This window comes from Dipodomys merriami, unplaced genomic scaffold, assembly GCF_024711535.1.
Source record: "Dipodomys merriami isolate MVZ:Mamm:240054 unplaced genomic scaffold, mDipMer1.0.p SCAF_15, whole genome shotgun sequence".
In the NCBI taxonomy this organism is placed as follows: Eukaryota; Metazoa; Chordata; class Mammalia; order Rodentia; family Heteromyidae; genus Dipodomys; species Dipodomys merriami.
Window position 1 is genome coordinate 6,807,007 of NW_027202826.1, and position 24,153 is coordinate 6,831,159.

General features: G+C 43.5%; 1 protein-coding gene, 1 long non-coding RNA gene and 1 pseudogene across 2 annotated transcripts; 2 read left to right on the top strand and 1 right to left on the bottom strand.

Annotated features, from left to right (window-relative positions):
* The first annotated feature begins 4,180 nt into the window (after window positions 1-4,180).
* On the top strand, window positions 4,181-23,343 carry CUNH4orf51 (chromosome unknown C4orf51 homolog). The gene is made up of 6 exons (XM_070022154.1): window positions 4,181-4,803; window positions 9,743-9,807; window positions 18,855-18,913; window positions 20,150-20,192; window positions 21,034-21,101; window positions 23,064-23,343. Exons 1-6 carry the CDS (start codon window positions 4,571-4,573, stop codon window positions 23,148-23,150), a joined length of 555 nt encoding a protein of 184 aa, XP_069878255.1. The 5' UTR covers window positions 4,181-4,570; the 3' UTR covers window positions 23,151-23,343.
* On the top strand, window positions 8,555-8,671 carry LOC138827075 (small nucleolar RNA SNORA40; annotated as a pseudogene).
* LOC138826855 (uncharacterized) lies at window positions 14,511-23,469 on the bottom strand. Its single transcript, XR_011371877.1, has 3 exons — window positions 23,340-23,469; window positions 17,178-17,442; window positions 14,511-14,574 (listed from the first exon to the last, which is right to left on the bottom strand). It is a non-coding gene; the product is annotated as an uncharacterized lncRNA (long non-coding RNA).
* Between the last annotated feature and the right edge of the window lie 684 nt (window positions 23,470-24,153).

The window sequence follows — 24,153 nt, forward strand, 5'->3', positions numbered from 1 at the left end:
TACAGCCATCATTCTGCCTGAACCAGACTCAAAAGAGGACATTTCTACAAAGACTGGAGGTCTAACACTATCTCCAAGTCCCCCAGATAAAAATATAATCTTTCATTTCCCAATACTGACTTTCCTTTGCACCTGTTTCACACAAAAAATAGAATACACGAATCTCCTGGTGTTCCTCCTGACAAGATACATTGTGTCCTGTGCTACCCCATAATGTATGCTACATGTTGGCATGGAATCCAGCATTGCTCTCTAAACACCCTCAATGACTTAGGCTTCCTAAGTCTGAAAGATTGGGTCCCTATAAAAGGGATTTAGCAACTTAACAGAAGCATTCTAACACGATTAGCCATGAGCCACAGAAAAGCTATTATGAAACGTGTTGCTATTCCAATATGTGTATTTGAAGAAAAAATATAAAATATAACAATCATGTGTATCTTCCTACTCTGCTATGGTGAGCGGTCACATGTTGTATCTGGTTGTTCAGGCCTTTTCTCCTAAATCTAGATGTATATATGCAACTTTTTATTAAGTAAAATTATATAGTGGACACACTGCTTGAAAAGCATTTCAGTTTTCAAATAGTAAACATAAATTGCAAACAAAATAAAAACAGCAAAACAGTAAACAAAAATAAACTTCAGGAAAGCAAAGAAAAAAAGCCTCTCCTTTAGGCCTCTCACTAATTTGATGAGTTTCCCTGTCCCGTGCTGCAAAGTTCCCCTTCTTTCCTCCTCACTTTTTTATTTCCATCTATTCCTGTTGCAAATGGCCCCGTCTCCAGCTAACACACAAGTCTAAAAACACTCATCACACAGTTGACAAGCATAAAGAAGTTACTCCCAAATCATGAAGTATTAACATCTTACACTGAACATCTCAAGTTTAATAATTATCACACATTAGACATCCTGATTCATTTGGATATCAAAATCTAGCACTTTATGAAAGGAGGCAGGTTCCAGCTCATCTGTATACAAGGCCTTTTATTCCCCCCATGCACACACCCAGAGAATTTAGTCTCCCTTTGTGTTCACTTTACCTCATCTCTTCCTGGTTTTGTCTTCCAGTGGGTATCTGGAGTTTCTGTCCTCACAGAATAGAGCCTGACCTGTTATGGCTACTGTGATCGAAATCAAAATAAATAATGGTTACCAGGAAGTATGTGAGAGAGAGAGAGAGAGAGAGAGAGAGAGAGAGAGAGAGAGAGAGAGAGAGAGAGAGTGTGTGTGTGTTGGAAAGGAACAGAGGAGACCCTTCTAGACCACTACATCTGGATCATAGTACACGGCTGTGTACATGAAAAGTATGTACGTGTACTGTATTGCTTTGCGTTATCTTTCAATTTTTAAATACTATTTGATCACCTACTTGTCAGGCAGCCAGTGCCTTAGGTTAGAGATCTAGTTGATTTAGTAAATTTTAGAGTGTGTACACCAACCACTAATCTCAGCTATAGGTAGTACCTCTAACCTCTCCAGTTCCTGACCTCCCCAGAGAATAGTGGTTCCCAAAGATGTCCCCATTGAAAGGAGTTTTGTGGTCAAATAAGCTTAGGAAATTCTGCATAATATTAGGCCTGCCCACCTGCCTCCTAGCATCAGATGGTTTGCACGCCCCCTGCTGGTTTCCCTCGTTATTAGGTCGCTTGGAAGGCTTTTGTTTGCACCAACTCACATTGACACTGATACAGTTCATTGTCACTGTGCTCTAGTGATCAGATTTTTGGTCACATTTAACATACTAGTGACTGAATAGCACATCTCACTGCAGTTCAGCCTCAAAAGGAAGTCTTTAATGGAGACTACGGACATCAGTACCAAACACTAGTGCCCATGAGAAGTAAAACCTTGAGAAAATGGGAAAACAATGAATATGACATCCTCTGGGACTCAAGTAGTCTGTTCTATTTATGTATTTATATTTATTAATGTGACTGAGAATCAAACCCAAGGCCTTTGTGTTAGAAGACATTCTACCACTGAGCTACCACTGAGAAAGTCCTATTTATTTATTTATTTATTTTTGTTGGTCATGGGGCTTGAACTCTGGGCCTGAGCGCTGTCCCTCAGCTCTTCAGCTCAAGGCTAGCCGGCTACCACTTGGGCTACAGCACCACTTCCGGTTTTCTGGTGGTTTATTGAAGATAAGAGTTTCACAGACTTTCCTGTCTCAGCTGGCTTTGAACTGCGATCCTCAGATCTCAGCCTCCTGAGTAGCTACTGGTGTGAGCCACTGATGCCCAGCACTTAATTAGTTTTTCTTAATGTCTGAATAAAATTTATCTGTTGATGTGCTGATTGATAGACTGATTCTATGACTTGTCGGTTTTTGCTCTTATTCCTAGCCTATTGGAGCCCTCATCATAAAGTCATTGACTATGAAGGTATCTTAAAATATTTACTTCCCTTATATTTTATTCTAGTTATTTCAAAGTTTTAAGTCTCAAACTAAGATTTTTGATCCACTTTGAGTTGAATTTTGTACAGGATAAGAGTTAAGGGTCTAGGTTTATCCTCTACATATCTAGTTTTTCCAGCAGCTCATCTTAAAGATACTCTTGCTGCCAGTGTATTTTGGGGGGGGGGTCTTTTTTTGGTCAGTCATGTGCCTTGAACTCTGAGCCTGGGTGCTATCCCTCAGCTCTTCAGCTAGTGCTCTACCATTTGAGCCACAGTGCCAATTCCAGTTTTCTGAGTGGTTTATTAGAGATAAGAATCTCACGGAGATTTCTGCCCGGGCAGGCTTTGAACTGTGATCCTCAGATCTCAGCCTCCTGAGTAGCTAGGATTACAGGTGTGAGCCACCGGCGCCCAGTCCAGTGTATTGCTTTAATCTTTATTAAAAATCAGGTGGCTATAGCTGCATAGCTTTATTTCTGACTCTTTAATTCCACTAGTCTACCTTAATTAATTAGCCAGTAATTAAGTTTTGTAGTGCTGGGAATTCAATCCAGGAATACACAAGGACTTTAACATTGAGTCTCACCCCAAGACCAAATGTCACTACTTTTGGTTCTTGAAATCATAAATTGTAAAATAGTACCATAATTGATTCTAAGAGATATGGGAACAAAACTATTGTAGAGTACAGTGTAGTAATACAAAAGTACCTCAAATTTTTGAGGTACTTTATTCCATTTTTGTTTTGAAATTGCCTTTTAATTTGAAAAGACAATTTAAAAATATTTTCTATGAATAGTCTTTTATTATTTGCTTCATTTATTTTTCTATATCAAAACAGTGCATATTGCTTGTGGAGTATTGTTTAAGTAAACCACTGTGAATCACTCACGGACACTTTCTTGGCTGTACAGGAGTTGAGCTCAGGACTTCATGGTTGTTTGGCAGGTGCTCTACCTCCTGAGACCTTTCTGCTTTGTTGCTTTTCAAATAGAATCTCACATTTTGCTCAGGTTTGGCCTGGTTCATGATCCTTCTATTTGTATTTCCCAAGTATCTAGGATCACCACTGTGACTAGCTTTGTATTACTGGTTGAGATAGAGTCTCATAGGATGGGGCTAGCCTTGAGCCTCTGACCTTCTCATCCCCACCTCCTGAATAGCTGGGATTACAAGCATGAGCCACAGCACCCAGCTCTGTGGAGACTCTTTTCCAACGCTGATGATATTTCCACTTGTGGAGCTGCTGATCTTTACAGCTTAGGTTAGGTGCAGCATTGTGTAATTGCTCGGGCTACTTAGAGGAGCACTGAGGACTGAGAACTGCTGCTCCAAGAAATGGTGAAGGGACAAATGCAGAGGATCGATTTTATTTTGATTGGCCAATGAGTAGTTTGTGACTCTGGAGATGTGAAGATGCCTTAACATTTACCCGGTGTAAACCATTAGTGAAGTGAGGGAGAATCATCTGGGTAGAAGAGTAAATGCTATAACTTCTCAACCTCCAAACAGTTGCATCACTGTAACATTTCCAGAAGCACGATTGATCAAGGTCTTGCTCTTAAGAATCCTCCAGCACTCAGTGTTGTTTTGTTTTTTTAACTACCTGTTTGTGGGCTCCCATCCAGACCAGAATCTATGGCATTGGGCCCCAGTCTCTGGAACAATTCCCAGGTGACACCAGTGTTAGCCAATGGGAACACTGCTGCTCTGTGACGTGAGAACCAGCTATTGTTGACATCAGAAGCAGCTCCTGTTATCTCCCAGACACAGAGGCTAGGGCATCAGAGGGCGAGATGGATGTTCGGCATTTCCCTTTTATCTCTTGTTCCCATGTGATCCATCGCCAACCACAGTCACTGTTGCCTTTATGATAAGTGTGGTGGGCAAATAACTTTATCTAGTGCTTTCTTTTAGAGCAGTGCTTGGAAGTTTTTTCACTTACAATTTTGTTAAAAATGTATGTGCATGTATATCTTTTCTTGTAGAGTTTTATGATCCTTTGCTTATCAATTATACCTAAAAGAGTTCGACTTTTGCCTTCATGAGCTGTTAATTTATGAAGCTTGGAGAACTCAGGTGCTGGCTGCCCTTTCCTGGAAGGCAATGAATATTTTGTTATTCACAGAGCTTAAAAAACTACTTAGAGCGGATCTTTCATAGCCATGTCCCACTTTTTCTACTTAAGTCCAGAAATTCTTGTACCCTTTCGCCCCCTTTCCTCTCAAGAGTTTGAGCTGATCAAAAGCAAGGCCCGAGCAACCTGGCAGGACGAATCACGCTGGTCCAATTCTTGTGTGACCACATACTCAGGTAGTTACCGGGGGAAACAACTGGATGAGTCCTCCAGGAGCCAACTTTCTCCTCGAGCAAGGCGGTATAAGCCTGAGAAAAAATGGTGAGTGTCCTTTGTAATTTGCACCTGGGTATGTTGTTATAAATAGACAAGGGTGCTATCAGGAAGAAGAGGATATTGTAGAGCTCAAGAGACTTTCCAGACATTAACCTTGTACATTTCCTGTCTAAATGTCACTGGAAGAAGAGCTAAATGTCACTTACCAGATGAAAGTAAGATACTGTCCTCTATTTACTACCGATGTGACACAGAACTGCTCCCAAATGGATAGGAAGGTGTGAGTATTTGACTAAATTGTAGGTGTTCTTTTTTTATTTTCAGCAAAGAAGAGATGTTCATGAAAACGCTGCCTTGTTTCTTGTGTAGCTTTTCTTCTTTCAGAAGTTAAAGCTCTGGGCAGTAAGGAAGTCCTCCGCCACTCCTGCCTGTGGTTATGGGTGTCTTTAGGGAGTGTTAATGGCACCAAAGCCTTTTCTGAGTGTTTAGTAGAAGCCAGGCCCTAGGATAGGCCCACCGTCAAAGCCTACTTTCAATTTAATACGAAACTGCAATTACAGAAATGATCAACCCAGGGGAAGTTCTTATCAGCTTCAGTATAAAGGAAGGAATAGAGTATCTTTCTGTAAAGATCTCAGCAAAGCAGATTTCTCCAGGGTACAGAGTAAAGAGCACCTGCCCCAGGAAAGAGGAAGAGAGTATAGCATAGCAGAGTGGCCCCCGCCCCTCCAGGGAGCCTCTGGAGCTCTGCAAGTGAGAGAAAGAAGGAGGATGAGGATGTAGGAAAATTTGATGACCTGTTAAGAGATCTGTCCTTCTGAATGTTATCTGGCAAATACCAACAGTCCAGAAACCTATTTGAAAGTCAGTTGATTATTGGCTTCAACTTCACATTTAAGGAATGTAATTGATCTAGTATCAGTCATATTTCCTTATAGGTCTTTCCACAGCATCAACACGAAGTGCTCAAAGCTAAAAATGTACTGTCCAGTCAGGTGACTTGTCGGGTTTATTCTCAGTGGCTGTCCGGTGTGTTGACACTTCAGTTAGCTCTGGAAGTCCCTCTGCTAATTCTGTGACAGTCAGCATACCTGCAGAAAGTGTCTTCATGATTGGTGTTTGAAAGCCAGAGTCCTAACAGATCCACTGATTGGAATAGAAAAAAGGATGCTTAATAACCCACAAAAATGCAGCTGCTTGACACCTGGTGAAAAGGTGCAGTATTTCAATTTTTGTCTTACCTAGAGTGTGACTACCCCTATAAATCGTTCTAAGGAAGGCACTCCGTGCTGAGAAGCGGCTAAAGCTGCAAGCTTGTGGTGCTTATCTGGTTTTTGAAACCTCAGACACATTGACATATTCACTGCACAACTACTGCTTATACTATTAAAGGCTACGGAGAAACAAATGTTATAAATGAAGATGAAGGGCAGATTGAGCTCATTTTGAAAGTACTGATTATATGCTATATTTGCTTTTGCTTTTAATCTTTTTCCTTGAGTAATTTTAGCCCTGAGGAAAAATGTCTTTTTAAGTTTTAAGCAAAAGCTTTTTGATTAAAAATTTTTAAGGCTACAGAAAGTGATGGTACTGGGGCTTGAACTCAAGGGCTTGTGCTCTTGCTTAGCTTTTCTACTCAAGGCTGGCACTCTACTACTTGAGCCACACCTCCACTTATACTTTTTGCTGGTTAGTTGGAGATAAGAGATGTCTACCTGGGCTGACAGCATCTTCACACAGGAAACTTTATTGCAACATGAAAATGGCTTTCAGCCAACTATAGTGGCTCACACCTATACTTCTAGCCACTCAACAGGCTGAGATCTGAGGACTGGAGTCAGCCTGGGCAGACAAATCCCTGAGACTCATCTCCAGTTAACTGGCAAGAAGCCAGAACTGGTAGCATGGCCTAAGTTGTTCAGTGCCAGCTGTGAATGAAAAAGCCAAACCAAGTGAGAGTACAAGGCTGAGTTCAAGCCTTAGTACACACACACACACATACACACACACACACACACACACCTCACAAAGAACAAGATAGGAGAGCTTGTTCTACAGAACTTCTTACAAAGTCTTAGGAATCAGGATGGTATTGTGGCATAAAGGTGTCAGTAGAACAACAGAACAGAAGTAAGAGTAGGAAACAAACTCATGCACGTAGTCGGAGCTTGGTTTTTGTTTTTGTTTTTTTTTTTTTAAGCCACAAAGCATTCCAGACAAGCACTACTTTCAACTCCAGTGAGATTAACTCTAGTTGCACTAATGACTTAAATATTAAAGGCAAAAACTTTAGAAGGCGATGGAGGGAGGGGTATTCTGATTCCATAATGTTGGCAAAGATTTCTTAAACAGAACACAAGGAGCACTAACCCTCCATTAGGCTAGATAAATTGGACTGCCGTAAAAGTATGTAACTCTGTTCTGTCAGGTTCACCATTAAGAGTTTAAAAGAGCAAGCCACAAAAAGAAGACATTTTTAACTCAGACTGACAAAGGGCTTGTATCTATTTCATATACAAAATGCAAATCAGTGCCACAAGACAAACCTTCCAGAAAGGTTATCATGAAAAAGGCCATCAACACTTAAATGTTGGTAAAGATGGACATGAATGTCATCTTCCCTGCACAGATCATGGGGCATGCATTGATAGAGCTGTTCAGGAGGGCGGTTGAGTGTTTTTATCCCTGGTTGATGCTATGGACAACAGTTCTATCTTCAATGCAGTGTCAGAAATGCTATGTCCCATGTACACCCAGACACAGAAACAAGAATGTTCACAGCAGTGTAAGTTTTCATGATAGGCAAAAACCTGAAAACAAGTCGTGTAGAGTAAGTCCTCCTTTTTTTGTATCCAGAGACATTGATTTCAGAATACCAGAATCTGAAGATAACAAAATCTGAGTCCCACCTGTCACACAGGGTAGTATTTGCATATAATATAGAAATAGCCTCTTATATGTTTTAAATCATTCTTAGTTACTTATAATGCCTGATACAGTATAAATACTATACTTGGGGGGGGGGGAGTTTACCAGTTTTTCCAAGACTGGTAAAATTGTTAAACTCCATAGATGTGGAAATTTCAATAGAGATAGGGGCAGAGGATGGATTGAATAGTGTGCTTAAGTAAATTGAAGCATGAATATAAAGTCAGAGTCATACCCAATAATGATATAAACATAAAGGTGAGCTATTTTATTTTTTGCCAGTCCTTAAACTTTTAGGACTTGGGCACTGTTCCCTAAGCTGCTTTTGCTTGAGGCTAGAGCTCTACCACTTGAGCCACAACACCACTTCCAAACTTTTCTGAGTAGTTTATTGGATATGAGAGTCTTATAGACTTTCTTGCCCTGGCTGGCCCTAAACTGCCATCCTCAGATCTCAGCCTCCTGAGTAGCTAGGGTTACAGGCAGGAGTCACCAACACCCAGTTTAATGTTTTTAATCATTAAAAAGGTATGCTGAGCCAGGTGGTGGTGGCTCACGCCTGTAATCCTAGCTACTTAGGAGGCTGAGATCTGAGGATCGCAGTTTAGCCTGTCCAGGCAGGAAAGTCAGTGAGACTCTTATCTCCAATTAACCACCAGAAAACCAGAAGTGGTACTGTGTTCAAGTGGTAGAGTGCTTGCCTTGAGCTGAAGAGCTGAGGGACAGCATCCAGTCCTAGAGTTCAAGCCCCATGACAAAAAAAGTATGTTGTATAATTCCAATTACATACTGAAAAGCAGCCTACGTCAAAATATTTGGTGACTTAGAAAACATACAAAGAAAAAGTGATACAAAACATAAAAAGGGTAGCATTTGTGTGTTTTTAATTTGTGAACAAAGATTTACAGACAGGTGCAAAATAACCCTCTTCAACAACTCAGAATTCATTGGTCAGTATGAGTTTATTGTTAGTTTAAAGGTGATATTTATTCAGAGAGGGGTTAGTTACATAAGTCAGGTAACGAATACATTTCTATTTGGACATTGTCACCCCTTCCTTCACCAGTATGAGTTTTGATACATATAAGAAGGAATATTATTTTTTAAGTGTAAAAATAGATAAAGAGAAGCAAATAAGTGATTCTGTACCAAACCATCTGTCCCAAACCTACTGAAAAGTAATTTTTTAGGCGTTGGATTCAAAAACCACATTTACAAATGTTATACCCTCTGATGACTTTGCTATTATAACTTAAGAGAAAGAAGCAAAGAGATAGGATGGTATGCAGGAGGCACGTGTCCGTGCGAGTGTGCGCATGTACAATAGAGACATCGCAGGGCCCTGGAGGCCAGTGGCAGATTGCAGGGCCCTGGAGGCCAGTGGCAGATCGCAGGGCCCTGGAGGCCAGTGGCAGATCCACTTGCCACCTCCTTTCCCCACCTCCCTCAGCCAGAGTCCTACAGCATTTTCCACCATTTGTGACCATCTACGAGCGAATGCCTTTTTCCACTTCATACAGAACAACTTGTGCTTCCCAGTAAGGCCCTGCTTGCTCAAAAGAACACCCTGTCTGCTTCAGGGAAATTGAGATACCGTGTGCAAAGGATAGACACAGCATCTGTGAGTCCCCAAGTTACCCCACTGCCATTAAATCTTAAGTTTTATTTGGAAACCAGTATAATTACTGTAATCTTTCCTCTTCCATGCATAGCACTTATCTTATTTTGAAAGCAGCTCCCTGGAGAAACACTCATAAATCGTGTTGAAATAATTACGAATTTAATGTTTGAGCTTCTCATGTGCAGAAGTTGAGATTTTTATCCCTGGATGATAAACCAGGGAACAAACCACTCCCTAAAGAGAGTGAGAAAGTCCAACCTGGGTTGCCTTAATGGGCTTGTGGGGTTGTGGTTGGGAGTGTGGAAAGAGGGGAAGAGAAGAAGCAAAAGTTCAAAAAAGCAAAGGAAAAGATGTATAAAATTCTCTGTAGTCCCAAGGCTCTGTGTGACTTCTAAACACAGACTGAGGACCTGTGTCTTGCTGCTTTTTCTTTAGGATGCCTTTACTGAACATCTCTGAACATCCAGCCAGCCAGCCTTGGTCTCAAGACGCTATAAATGGTAGGTACAACAGGATCGCTTCCTCCTCACACCGCCTCATGTGTGTCTAACTTATCTTTTTACCCTCACTCAACTGAAGTATGATTGACAGATGTGAACTGCATGTACTTATAAGGTACAACAGGCTGTTGTATGCATACACTGTGAAATGATTACTGCAATACATTTTCTTAATACATCAGTCATTCTACACAGTTATTATGTGTGTGATGAGAATACTGGATGTCTACTTTCTTCACAAGTTTTGATATGCAATACAATACATTAACCCTAATTATCATGCCATAAATTAGATCTCCAGTACTAATTCATTTCATGTCCCTACGTTGTCATCTTTTGGCCAACATGTCTTTTTTGCCCTCTGTACAATAAATATGGACTGCCAGGTGCTGGTGGCTCATGCCTGTAATCCTAGCCACTCTGGAGGCTGAGATTTGAGGACCATGGTTTGAAGCCAGTCTGGGCAGAAAGTCTGTGAGACCCTTATCTCCAATTAACAACCAAAAAGCCAGAAGTGGATCTGTGGTTCAAATGTTAGAGCTCAAAGCAGCTCAGAGACAGCACCCAAGTCTTGAGTTCAAGCTCAAGGACTGGCTGGCACACACGCACACACACACACTCACACAAATAGTAACTATGATTTGGCTTATTTCATTTGACTTATTTTGAATTCTCATATGTAAGTGAAATTATGTGGCACTTGTCTCTCTGTGCCAAGCTAATGTCACTTAAAATCATGCCCTTCCAGTTCATCCAATCTTGTCACAAATGGCAAGATTTCCTTCTTTTTAAAGTCCAAATAATATATTCTGCTGCACGTATGTGCCACATTTTCTTCATTCATGCATTCATCAACGGGCACAGGTGGTTTCCATATGTTGGCTCTTGTGAATAATGCTGCTATGAACATGAGAGTTCAGATAGCCTTTCAAGATCGTGATTTTATGTCTGTTGATATATACCCAGGTGTAGGATTTCTAGACCATATAGTAATTCTATTTTTAATTTTTTGAGGAACCTTCATGCTATTTTCCAATGGTTCAAGTAGTTTACAATTCCAATAACACTATATAAAGGTTCTCTTTGTACTTTGTCTTCACTAATACTTACTATCTCATGAGTTTTCAATAATAGTCATTTAAAAAGACCCAAGTGATGTGTTACTGTGGCTTGCTTAATCTGTCAAATTAGTGATGTTGAACTAAACAAAAGGAAAGACATGTACATACCACCTGATGTGGAAGAAATAGTTGTGTTGTCAAAGCTCATAGAATTCACAAATTTTATAGACCACAATAATGACAATTTGCCTCATGAAGGTTAGAATGTATTTGTGACTTTAAGTATCACTGTCTCACAATACTGTGAAATGTGTGAAATTTATTTAATCACTTAATCACATTAAAAATTAGTTATATGGAGCAGCTTTTTGTGGACATCTGGCCATTTCTATGTGCTCTCTGGGAAAATGCTTATTGAAGTTCTTTATCTGTTTTTCAATCAGTATATTATTATTATTATTATTATTATTATTGCAATTGAGTTGCATGGGTTCTTTATATATTTTTATAGTAGCCCCCTTTCTGAAATGTGACATGTAAGGATTTCCTACGATTATGTAAGTTGCCATTTCATTTTGTTGTTAAGCTTTATCAAGGATTTATTTTAGCATATATCAGAATGAAGTAGAGAGAAATAGATAAAAGAGAGCAACACGTCCTGCCCTCTGGCAGGAAATGGGAGGAAAGCCTTTTCACTTGTTGATCGTTTTCTTTTCTGAGTAGAAACTTTAGTTTGATGTAGTCCTATTTATTTCTGCCTTAGTTTCCATGCTATTGGTCTCATAGCCACAAAATCCTTGTTAAGACTCATGTCAAGACTTTCAGCAGTTTTATAGTGTCAGGTCTTTACTATATTTTGAATTGATTTCGGTATATGTGGTAAGATAGAGTTGAATTTCTTCCTTTTATAGGTCAGCTTTCCCAGTGTCACATTTTAAAGAGACTATCCATCCCATGTTACGGATTCTTGGTGTTTTTCTTGAATGTCCATTAACAGTATATGCATGGGTTTATTTCTGGGATCTTCATTGTTTTCCACTGATCTACAGGACAGTTTTCATGCCGGTACCATAGTGTTGTGACTTACATTAGCTTTGAAACCAAACTGGAAATCGAGAGGAGTCTCTCTGCTTCCAAAATTCTGTGTCTGATTATTGCCAGTTGGATGATAGTGGATCTCTATTAGGTTCTCAGTGGGTTGAATATGTTATGAAAGCTTTTGAGCCTTCCTGCACGTGGACGAAAGTAACTTCCCCAGAATCGGGAAGTTTCCAGTCATTATTTCATCAAATAATAGCATGCTCCTTTCTCTCTTGCGTCTCCTTCTGGTACTAACTTAGTGTTTGTGTTCGCTGTTTTGCTGCAGCCAGGGGTCACGTAGGCTTTCCTCACCGTCCCACAGACTGTCCGTCCTTGTGGCCATCTGCAGAGGCTCACACTTGCTATATGCAGGGTGAGAGGCATGCGGAGCCCTGGGGGTACCTGGGGTCTGGAGGTGGGGTACCCCAAGCACTCATGGGTGGGCTTCTTGGTGAAGCCACTGAAGCAGTAAGTAGGATCCATGGTCCTTGAGTTCTGGGCTCTGACAGCTGAGTTCCTGCCTTTGCTCTTTGATCCTGGCTCCCTTCACCCACCCAACTCCCCGTGACTTAGTGGGATGAGAAAGAAGCGGGCTCCAGGAGTGGGCTGGAGGAGCCAGGTGCTTCCCCTGTGAGCACACGTGTTTCCTCATGGAGCCCTGAAGACGGGGGATCTGCCTGGCCGCAAGCCATGCCACCTCCCATCTGGTCTGGAAGGACACAGACTCCTTTTCCCTCCATGATCACTTCCATCCTAGAGTCCTTTCTCTCCACTCGGCAGGTGGGGGTGAAGGGAAGGAAAGGCGCACGTGTCACTTACCCGCTTCTGCATGAAAATCACAGTCATCGTTTCTGTGCATTCCATCACGGTGCCTAAGAGCTTGGGCTGAAATTCCTTGGCCCAGGGGCCACCTCCTAGCAGCAACTGTACATTACAGAAGGGAGCAGCTGCCGTTTCTGCCACACATGCTGTGGCTCTGACGAGGAGATGCAGTCGGTGTTTCCCACGACTTCCAGCTCTCTGGGATGATAACTCATGATTGTAATCTCAAAATTGTAGGCACATTCCAGAATCTTCTGGTAATGTTTGACCATTTGATGAAGCATTTAAGGTTTTAGTCCCGGGTCGGGGGTAAGGAATGGATGATGGAAAGGCATCCTGCAGGTAGCCCTTCTGGGTAATTTCTCACTAATGGAGATGAGTTTTTAACAGTTGCCTTCAAGCTTCTGTTCTGTTGGCTTTTCTAATACATAATAGGAATAGAATTTTTTGAGGTGAGTTTTAAGTGTTCCTCTATGCGGGCTGGGATGTAGCTCAGTGGCAAAGCGCTTGCCTAGCAAGTGCAACGTCCTGGGTTCGATCCCCAGTACCAAAAAAGAAAAGACAAAAAAAAAAATACAGTTAAGTGTTCCTCTATGCTATGTTGATGCAGAGGACAGGGAAGGTAGCTGCCTATACTGCTGTTAAAATCAGGACAGACTTTTTCTTCCCCTTGCTAGGAGGAGCATAAAAACACACTACAAGTCTGGACTAGTGGGTGGGAAATTAAGTAGCCTTATCATATCATTCATAGCAAGGCATCTGAGCTGAGTAGCACAAAGAGCAACCTCAGTACACCTACACAAGGTAAAGTAATGTAAGTAAATATATTCATAATGATGATTAATATGTCCATATTGCCTTCTTCAAATATTTAAAAATATAATTAAGGCTACTTTTTCATTGGGAGATAACAGTACATTAAGGCAATATTGTTTGATTTGGGCACATGATAATTTCTCCTTATGCCTCTTTTCCTTTTCTCTATCTCAATTTCTTTCTTTCATTTTTTTTATAACCAACTTTAATTGTGCTAGAAGGCCCCCAGGCAAGGGAGTTAAAACATGAAACAAAAAGATAATGCTGTCAACACAAGCCAGCCATATGAATGTGATCACCACTAGTAGACATTGATCTGTTAAATGTCCCCTTGTAACTTACTTCTGTAATCTATTCATAAGTAGGCAGATCAGATGTACCATTTAAAATGTGATTCACAATCATCATAGGACAAAGTCCTCATGCTTTCTCACTACTGCGTTTCAGAGAATTCTACCTTCTTTAAGGTGGTTTTCCTTTTGTACTAATATTAACTTTCTTTCCAAGTGTTTGCTTTGGTTCCCTGGATGAATACTTGCCTCTCAGTTTCAAACTAATTAAAATTGAGTATCATAAAATTGGAATAAAATAAATAGTACATTTGACTTTCTATGGACTCTTTGGTATGAAGAATTCTAGCAAGTTTTGTTTAATAAAATCTTCGGTTCAGTTTTTTCTTGTCTAAAACATTTTTATGAAGAGAGTGAAGGAATGAACACTGTGTTGGCCTGTTGTCTTCTTGTCCCATGTCAAGCCCCTGAGCTGCTGGAGGATGGCCTTATAAGTAGGGTAAATGATCTCTCCTAGTCTCGCCATTTCAAGGGATGCAGTATGTACTGCAAGAGGTTTTATACAATATAAAAATGTCAACGCTTACAACACACATCCTCAAGATATTTTCTAACCACAGACAACAAATTTGAGGTCTCTAAGGCAGCATCCTGGAACTTCTTCAATGGTCTATAGTCCTTTACAAGGAATCCAGGGCCTAGGAGAATATTGATAAGAAACAAGCCACAATCAAGATGCATGTTATTTGAAATATAATTTCATAGCATTTGTGTCTCTTTCTTTTTAGCATCCTTATTTTTCTCCTGCTCCTTCAATTCCCTTTGTATTCTTCCACTTCCTCCAAACCTTGAAAGACCTCAACCAGCAGTTAGAACTGACCAGACTATCCCATTAAGTCATTTCTTGTGGGCCCAATCCATTCTCCAGATTTTTTTTTCCAGTTGTGGGGCTTGAACTCTGGGCCTGGATGCGATTCCTCAGCTCTTCAGCTCAAGGCTAGCGCTCTACCACTTGAGCCACAGCGCCACTTCAGGCTTTCTGAGTGGTTCATTGGAAATGAGTCTCACAGACTCTCCTGCCTGGGCTGGCTTTGAAATGTGATCCTCAGATCTCAGCTTCCTGAGTAGCTAGGATTACAGGCGGGAGCCACTGGTGCCCAGCTCTCCAGATCTTAATCTAAAGCAAATGACACCAATTTTCTGTTTGCTGTTGGACTTGAAGTAAAACCTTGATTCCTTCACAAACCCACACAAAGTCTCGTGTGGCTGTGGCCTGGCCTGGCTTAACACTCTCACACCATCCCTCTGCTCAGATTTGCTTGTTCTCTTCTGCTTCTGTTAGTAACTTGAGAATGCTGAAGCCATTTGGTGCTTCGGGGCCTTTACACAGACTGTTCTCTTTTCTGGAACATGATTTTCCCAGCTCTGCTAGGCTGCATCCTTCAGGTCTTAATTTAAATGGCGCCTCAGAGAGGCTACTAAACATGGACACCATGTCTAACAGTAAATTATTCATGTTCTCTCTCTTCATTTCTTAATGTGGCTTTGCGTTCTCTGAGTTACCTGCATTTGTTTACTATCTCATTCTAGAAATAAGCTTCCTGAGAGCAGGAACTTGTCTGTCTTATTTGTCCATGTATCTCTAGTACCTGGCCCAAGGCTCAGCAAAAACTAGATGCCCTGTCATCGTCCATCATTGCATTATTTATTGGGTTGTTTCCACACCATACTTCTTTACATAGCTAATTCCTTATGGATAATTTTTCTTCTGAAAGGCAAGTGATAAATTGCTTTTAAAATTAGAATATAGATAGCTCTTAGACAAGGCATGGTGTTACATGCCTGTAATCCTCGCTACTTGGGAGACAGAGTCCAAGCTTTGGCCAAGGCAAAAACAGGACCCTATTTGAAAATCAAACCAAAGGCGAAAGAATTAGGTTGTGTAGTTTAAGCAGTAGAGCATTTGCTTAGCAAGTGTAAGGGCCTCAGTTCAATTTTCAGTACTTAAAAAAAAAAAGAATGTAGGAAGCCTTTAGAACCCTATGTAGCAGCCTATAATATTGTAATACTTTAAAAATGAAATAAGGCATGGCAGAGTAGCACGAGTGCATGGTTTTAATTGGTTTAGTGATACGCACATCTCCTATCTCTCCCAAGATTCTATAATGTGCTCACCAAGCCCAGACTGGAACTGTAGGCATGGGACTGTGAGCAGGTGATAGCATCTCAGGACGGGGTAGGAGGGGAGAGCAGGCTGGTCCTGCCTTCTCTTTCTTGGTGGGGTGGGGTGAGTGGCTTGAAGCTTCATCGATTTCGTCTCGGTCCTGCCTCGGCTCCTTTTGTGCTGGTTTTGGACTGTGTCCACAGCTTTGTGATCCTGGAGGTTGCAGCCAGATGGGTTGGGGCAAGCCAGAGTACTCACAGACAAGAATCCTGCCCTGGGCTTGCCCCTCCCCCACCCCAACAATGGAGCTCCCCCTTTGGGGTTCCCCAGGGAGCACCCCCTCTTCTATCTGCAGGCCAGAATCTCAACCTCAGGTCCACAGAGCAAGGACCCAGGCAGGAAGCCCACCAACCTCCCTCTCCCCATAAAAGAGACCTCCTTTCTCTGAGACTCCACACAACCTTCCTGAATTTTCCCTGCATGGCCTGGGGTGTTGTCCCCACTTTTCTACACCAGGGCCTGGTACAAGTCCTTACCGGCCCTGATGCTTCAAGAGGCCCCATTGCAGACTCCTGCAGACTCCGCATGAGCTTGGCTGCTGCTGTGTTCTCCGTGGGGTCACCCCTGTTTGCCTTCCATGAAAGCAAAGCTGCTGGAGTGGGGGTGGGCTGCTCCCTCCCCATGCTCCCTGGCCGCCCAACATTTCCCAGGGTGCTCAGATCAGGGTGGCTTATTAATTAATTAATTGTTTATTGCCAGTCCTAGGACTTGAGGAAGTAAAGGGTTAGTAGGAGAACAAGGAGGGGGGTAACAATGCTCGACAAGAAATGTTCTCATTTCCTTACTCACCTAACTGTAACCCTTCTGTACAGCACCTTTACAATAACATAAAATTAATAAAAAGTAATTTAAAAAAGAGATGATCAGAATCTCTTTCTTGCTGTATGACTGTGTGTGTGTGCATGCGCAAATGTGTGTATGTAGATTAAACACATTTCCCTGCACTTGTTAGACAAGTGTTAGGCAGCTACTCGTTTTTAGCAGTTACTTTTCAATAAATCTCCTGGGTTCCCTGGGTTGTCTTAGAACACAGTGTTAGAATGCCGCTCATACATAGCTGGAAGGGCAAGTACTTACTTATTGGTGGAGAATGGGATCTTTTTCTTTTTTTTTCTCTTTTTTCTTTCTTTTTCTTTTTCTTTTTTGCTGTTCATGGGACTTGAACTTGGTTGAGTACTGTCCCTTAGCTTCTTTTGCTCAAGGCTCTAGAGCTCTACCACTTGAGCCATAGTGCCTCTTCTGGCTTTTTCTGTGTATGTGGTAGCGAGGAATTGAACCCAGGGCTTCGTGCATGCCAGGCCAGCGCTCTACTCGGCTTCTCACAGGCTCCCACATGGAGTGTCTGTGGAGAGATACTGCTGGGTAAGTGGCTCACTTGTCTATTAAATTTCAAAAAGAAAATAACAAAAGGTTGATTGTGCTGCCCACCAATCAGTGTAGGCGACGTGATAAGCACTGTGGCTGACCCGAAGCCCTGCTCACACCCGGAGGGCATACGCCAAGAGCAGCCCTGCTCCGGCCTCGCCACGCAGGAAATCCCACGTCCCTTCCAGGTGCTGGGAATTTTGTTTTGCTCTCTGTTTTAAATTAGAATTAGGAAAATGACTAATAAATGGTTAAATGTGTGTACCGGAAAATATTCAAGTGTAAGGCAACAGTTTCCAGATTCCCCACAGAGTCTGGACACCGGGGACGCTGGCAGCCAGGCCTGTTATTAAGAAGGTCACAGATGCCATCTGTTATTGCAGGCACAATAGCCACTAGGGGTGGCTGCAATTGATTTTTGCCTGTGAACCTCACCGGAGCACTCTGCGGGGTGACTATAGGGCGCTGTGGCGATTTGGGTGGGCGTCTGCCCATAAGAGGGGCTGGAGTTACGTAGGAGGGGAGAGGAAAAAGGGGAGACATTGTTCTACATCTTGAATCTCAGACCGAAATTAGGTTCTTAACTTCAAAGGTAATAGCTCAAATGCAATTGTGATGCCTGTGTCTGCTTCCTTAAACTGTTTTTTTAAACCATCTCTAAAATATGATAATAGCCTCATAATTATGAAGCTAAGGCAAATAAATAAGTGGCTTATTCTTTTAGTCATAAAATAAAATTTCGAATCCATTTAAATGTGGAAAGATTATTATAGTCGGTACTACCTATACTCCTTTGATTTATCAACCACTACCATTATATTAATATTATATGTATTATAATATAATATATATACATATAATTCCTTAGCAAATGTCCAGTACAGGCAAATGCATAATGAAATGGAGTGTGGTTTTCTGGGGCTATGATGATGGGTTATGATGATGGTTGCTTAACTTGACAAACTTCCTGCAACTCATTCATGTCTGCCCAGTTCAAGGGGGTCAGTGTTAAGATCATATAAGTTTTATCTCTGCCAGGTGGCTTTGACAATGATATCTGGTTTGCTCAAGACCTGAAGATAAATGAGTAGCCCTGGAATTTTTGCACAGACTTGGTTCCCTCTGGATTCTAAACTGTCAGAGAAGAATGTTCTACACATAAAATGTTTGCCCCTCCTCAAAGCATAGAAGGTTCATTATAAATTTTCTTGGTTTCGTCTTGTCTGCCTGGCTCCTTCTTTTCTGTGGATAGGTGCTAAAGGATGGTGTGACAAATGTTTAATCCAATGTGTCGTGTACAATCAGAGGGGAATCACCAAACTGGAGATGTAAGAGATGTTCTTCGAGCTCTGGGTGCAATCCTGATTCCTTTTCTCCCTTTACCTATAGAACTTCCTCCTGGGGTAAGCGGAGCCTTGAAGAATCCCGTGGATATGAAGCACAGTGTGGTGAGTCTGTTGCTTGGAGATCACCAGGCAACAACAAAACTACATAAACGTTGGGCATTGGTGGCTCAAGCCTCGAATATTACACTCAGGAGGCTAAGTTCCAGAGGATGGAGGTTTGAAGCCAGCCTGGGCAGGAGAGTTTATGAGACTATGTTTCCAACATAGTCAAGTAAGCAAGAAAGCTGAGAGTCTGAGGCCCTGAGTCAAACCCTAGTACTTAAAAAAAAAAAAGCCCCCAAAGTACAGAAAGTGAGGCTCTAAAATGACTGGAAAGGATAGTGGATGAGAAGATGGGAGTTCAACCAACTCCCTGTTCGCCATGCTTCACCCTACCTGGGAAAGGGTGTCATGTGAACCAAATATTTTTTGCGCTGTGTGTGTCCACAAATGACTCAGAAGTGCTATGTGTATTTTCAGGATGACACAGAAATGTTAGCATTTTGATTTCAGAAATATGGAATCCATAAATAACAGTCTTATTTCTTTGACCATTCTTCTATTAGGAGGTATAATTTTTTTCTTATTGATTTGTATAAGCTGTTTGTATATTTGCATTATTATTATTCCAATATTAGTATTATTTTGTCTATCTTTTGTAAATATTTTCCCCCAATTTTGTCTGTCCATTTTACTATTGTTTCCTGATACTACAGTGGCTTTTGACGTCAGGGTCAGAGGGCCTTTTCTGGATTCAGGGTGGCACAGCACCAATAAAGGAACTTTGTTAGATTTCTCTTATTGTAATAGTGGTTGACATTTGTGTTTGTTTGATTTTTGTTTCTCCTCCCAGTACTGGGATTTGAACTCAGGGATTTATTCTTGCCAGAAATGCCCTCAACCACTTGAGCCATGCTTCTAGTCATTTTTGCTTTCATCATTTTTCAAATAGAGTCTTAATTTTTGTCCAGGCTGCCCTGAACTGTCATCCTACTAGTCATTCTTCCCAGGTAACTCAGATGACAGGCATGTACCACCGTGTCTAGCTTTTGTATTAGTCAAAATAGTGCCTCGTGAATTTTTTAATTTTTATTTTTGGCCTGGACTGGATTGTTGGCTTTGGGATTTTTAGGGGGGTTATTGTTTTCCTTTTTTCTTTTGTTTTGAGACAAGATCTTGCTATATAGCCCACATTGGCTTTACACTAGTCTTGTGTCATCTTCCCAAGTGTGAAAATTACAGGCTCTGGACCCCCCTCTCTGGATGGATGGAATTTACTCCTAGCTTTCTATTTTACAGGTACACCAGATTTGGGGGTATGGTTCAAACCATACCAATTCATGTGAGTCCCATGATAAACTACTATTTTATATTCATGTTCGGTCTTTCTTTACCCATGATATTCATGTGATCTTATGCCTTCCAGAGTTTGAGGCCATTTAAGTAAGGCCTTTTGCATTTCTTCTTCCTCCTTCCTGTCACCCACCTTGTTGCTTTGCTGTGTGTCCTAAGTATATCTAAGCAGGGGCTGGGAAGGTGGCTCAGTGGTGGAATGCTTGCCTTACATGCATGAGGCCCTGGGTTCGATTCCTCAGCACCACATAAGCAGAAAAAGCCGGAAGTGGGGCTGACGCTCAAGTGGTAGAGTGCTAGCCTTCAGCTGAAGAGCTGAGGGACAGCACCCAGGCCCAGCTTTCAGGCCCCACGACCGACAAAAAAAAAGGGGGGGGGCTGGGAAGGTGGCTCAGTGGTAGAGCGCTTGCCTTGTATGCTCAAGGCCCTGGGTTCAATTCCTCAGCACCACATAAGCAAAAAGAAAAAAGCCGGAAGTGGCGCTGTGGCTCAAGTGGTAGAGCGCTGGCCTTGAGCTGAAGAGCTGAGGGACAGCGCCCAGGCCCAGAGTTCAGGCCCCACGACCGACCAAAAAAAAAAAAAAAAGTATATCTAAGCAAGGGAAAGAGAAATCCAATGGAGACCTTTGCCATTGGCTGCAGCTATGAAAAATAATGTATGTGTGAAGAGGAAGTATGGCAGGGGTGGTATGTGCATGTGAACGTGTGTGTGTGTGTGTGTGTGTGTGTGACTGTGGATTTAACAGTGTCTAGGAATGCCAGTAAACCTCCTGTCTTCCTATGTGTCTGTACCCCACAAGCCCTTATGCATTTGATATCTCTTCGTCCTAGCTGGAAGACCTCCAAAGCTGGAGATCTATACGGAATACAAATGTGGAATGAAAAGTTTCCTAAAGCATGTGAGCATCTTTCCTCCTGTCATCCAGCTGTGAATCCCTAAGAGTGGATGGGGGGGGGGGAGGCGGCGGGTGGTGGTCAGAAAGTGGACTGTCTCAGGGCCTTGGTACCAGTAGTGTGTGTACATTCAGAGTGGATATAAAAGAGTCTATTTATAACCACATAAAAACTAGAGTAGTTCTGATAAGATAGGCCCCATGAACAGCTTCTTGCTTCCATCCTAAAAGGTGCATCAGAGGGACCAGTAGTGGGAATTTTTGTGTCCCCGCCCCACAATGTCATAGCAACATCAGGCCATTATTGAATTCTACTTCTAGGTTGTTCTTTCCTGCTGGGAACCTTCCTAGGGTCCTTCCTCCTGTATCAGGCCAGCCACTTAGAATCCCTGCTACCTCTGATAGGCCTGGCTAAACCAGGCCTCTGACCACCATGATTAGACCATCTTAAAAGACCATTCCCCATGTTACAGATTTCTGGCAAAGATTCTTAGAGACTAAGTTGGAAGACAATATCAGAATTGATTTCTGCTTCTATCAGAATTGATTTCTGCTTCTATCTCCCTGACCTCATTTATTATAAAAGTTACAGGTACTTTTACCATCTTCTGGCTTTCATTTAGTAAACCCTCTCTCTCAACTGACTTTAAACTGACTTTAACAATAACAAACTCACCTCAAATTATATTTGTGATGTCATGGGTTGCCTAGTTATGTTTATTAGAGAAAAAAATAACCTGACCATTAAAAGAAGTTGTTCTTCAAGTACCATCTAGCATTATCAGAAGAATCATCGCTCATATCACACATCCCTGTGAAAGTGCTAATCTATGGATAGCAAGGAGGGGCTGAGATAGTTAGCTAATGGGACAGGGTTACATGGGGCAACCTGGCTTCCAGGCAGTTAGTTTGCTTCAAAGGTAGCCTTCAAAAAGGAACTTTCTGCTTCAGGACCTGAAAACTTTTGGGGGAGCATCTGTAGCATGGAAAGGCAAGGGGGCATTGTGGTCTAGGGGCATCTGAAGCTGCCATACCCACTGAAAATTCTACTGCATGGACAGCCGTGCCAGGGACCATCTTTCACTTAGGTTGGTGCCCACTTCTGGGAAGGGAGCCTGTGCCATTTCTTGAAAGTATTTGCAGAGAGCTTCTGGGAGCTACTTGGGAGAATCCTTAACTACTATTAAGTAACTAAGCCCATCTGGCCACATAGAGTTGCACCAATGCTAAGATTCCATGGCACTGGTGTCCTGGGAAAGTTATTGGGGCTTTGAACTCAATGTTGGTGCTGTCCATAAGCTCTGTGTGTGTGTGTGTGTGTGTTTATTGGTGATAACAGTCTCATGGACTTTCCTGCCCAGGCTGGATTCATTATCCTCAGATCTCAGCCTCCTGAGTAGCTAGCATTACAGGTATGAGACTGGCTAGTGACTTAAAAAAAAGCCATTTGTGACTGACATTACTTCCTGCTTTTGTGTGTGTGTGTGTGTGTGTGTGTGTGTATGCAGTAACAGGCTGAAAGAACACCCCCACACACACTCACAACTAACTATACACTACCCCTACCTGCAAAAGAACAACAAACATCACCAGACAGAAAGCGGTTACACATTCCTGAATCAACGAGTAGAGAGTGAGTGAACATTTGCTTTTGCAACATGCTTGGTGCCAGCCACCATCTCAATGTTGGCATTTCTGGTCCTATTTTGGAGAAGGTGATGGTGTGAGACTTCACCCCCGGACTGTCCTGGCTGTAGAAACGGCCTCCCTAGGAAGGCGGGACGGCGAGCGAGGGGCTCAAGGGCTGGGTGGCCTTGCTGCCCTCCGCCGTGTGTGGACCAGGCCTTCCCAGCGGAGGAGGCAGGGAGGAGGAAGGCGACGGGCACGGGGAGCGCGGAGAGCAGGGAGAGGAGATCGCGGAGCCTTCCCGCTGAGTGCGTCCTGCCGACTGCCGGTTTTCCCCTCCAGATCCAGCAACGATGGGATTCGGAGAGCAAATTTGGCTTCTCAGAAGACTCCGAAGTGGACTCGGATTACAGTCGGGGAGGACGCTGAGGGGTGAGCGGCTGGGAGGTCCGGCCCCGGCCTGGCCCCGGCCCCATCCCCGGCCCCGCCCCGCCCCCGGCCCCGCCCCGCCGCCCCGGTGGTGATGATGATGATGATGATGATGATGATGATGATGGTGGTGGTGGTGGTGGCGGGTGTGCGCGGCGCATTTTAATCAGTGACTAAAGTCATCCTTACCACGTGACTCAGTCGTCCTTGGAGAGCGCCGCCAGACCCTGGGGAGCGGGAGGTGGGGAGCCTGGAGACAGGGTTTTGTTCTGCCAGAGCGGAGCGTCCCAGCCGGGTTTTCCTCCGGCCACGCGGCGGGGGGGGGGGTCACGGGATGGGGGGGCAGGGGCGGGACGCCCCCCACGTGGGAGGGTGGTGTCCTTGCGCCTGGCTCCCGCCCACCGCGCTCCTCGCCTTCTCCTTCCCTTCCACGGCTTCCTCCACGGCCCGCCTGGGGTGTGTGTGTGTGTGTGTGTGTGTGTGTGTGTGTGTGTGTGTGCGCGCGCGCGCGCACTGATCACCTGCCCGGTGTGTGTGAGTGTGCACGCGCCCGCCAGCCGGGCCCGCGGGGAGCACGGGTGAGTGGGGCGGGGCTCCCCGGGGTGGGGCCGATCCTCGGAAGGGGCGGAGCCACCCCTGCCCAGGCAGCTGCCCAAGGGGGAGGGCGGGGCTTGGTATGGGCGGGGCTAGTGCCCTGCGGGGGGCGGAGCCACCACTGCCCGAACAGCTCTCCGTGGGGGTGGGGCTTGGGTGGGTGGGGCTAGTACTCTGCGGAGGGCGGAGCCACCCCTGCCCAGACAGCCCTCCGTGGGGGTGGGGCTTGGGTGGGTGGGGCTAGTACCCTGCGGAGGGCGGAGCCACCCCTGCCCGGACAGCTCTCTGAGGGGCGGGGCTTGGGATGGGCGGGGCTAGTGTTCCGAGGGCGGGGTGGGGGGCGGAGCCGCCTCTACCCAGGCGGCTTGGCCTTCACAGCGGCTGTTTAGACCTGTAGTCATCGCTTATG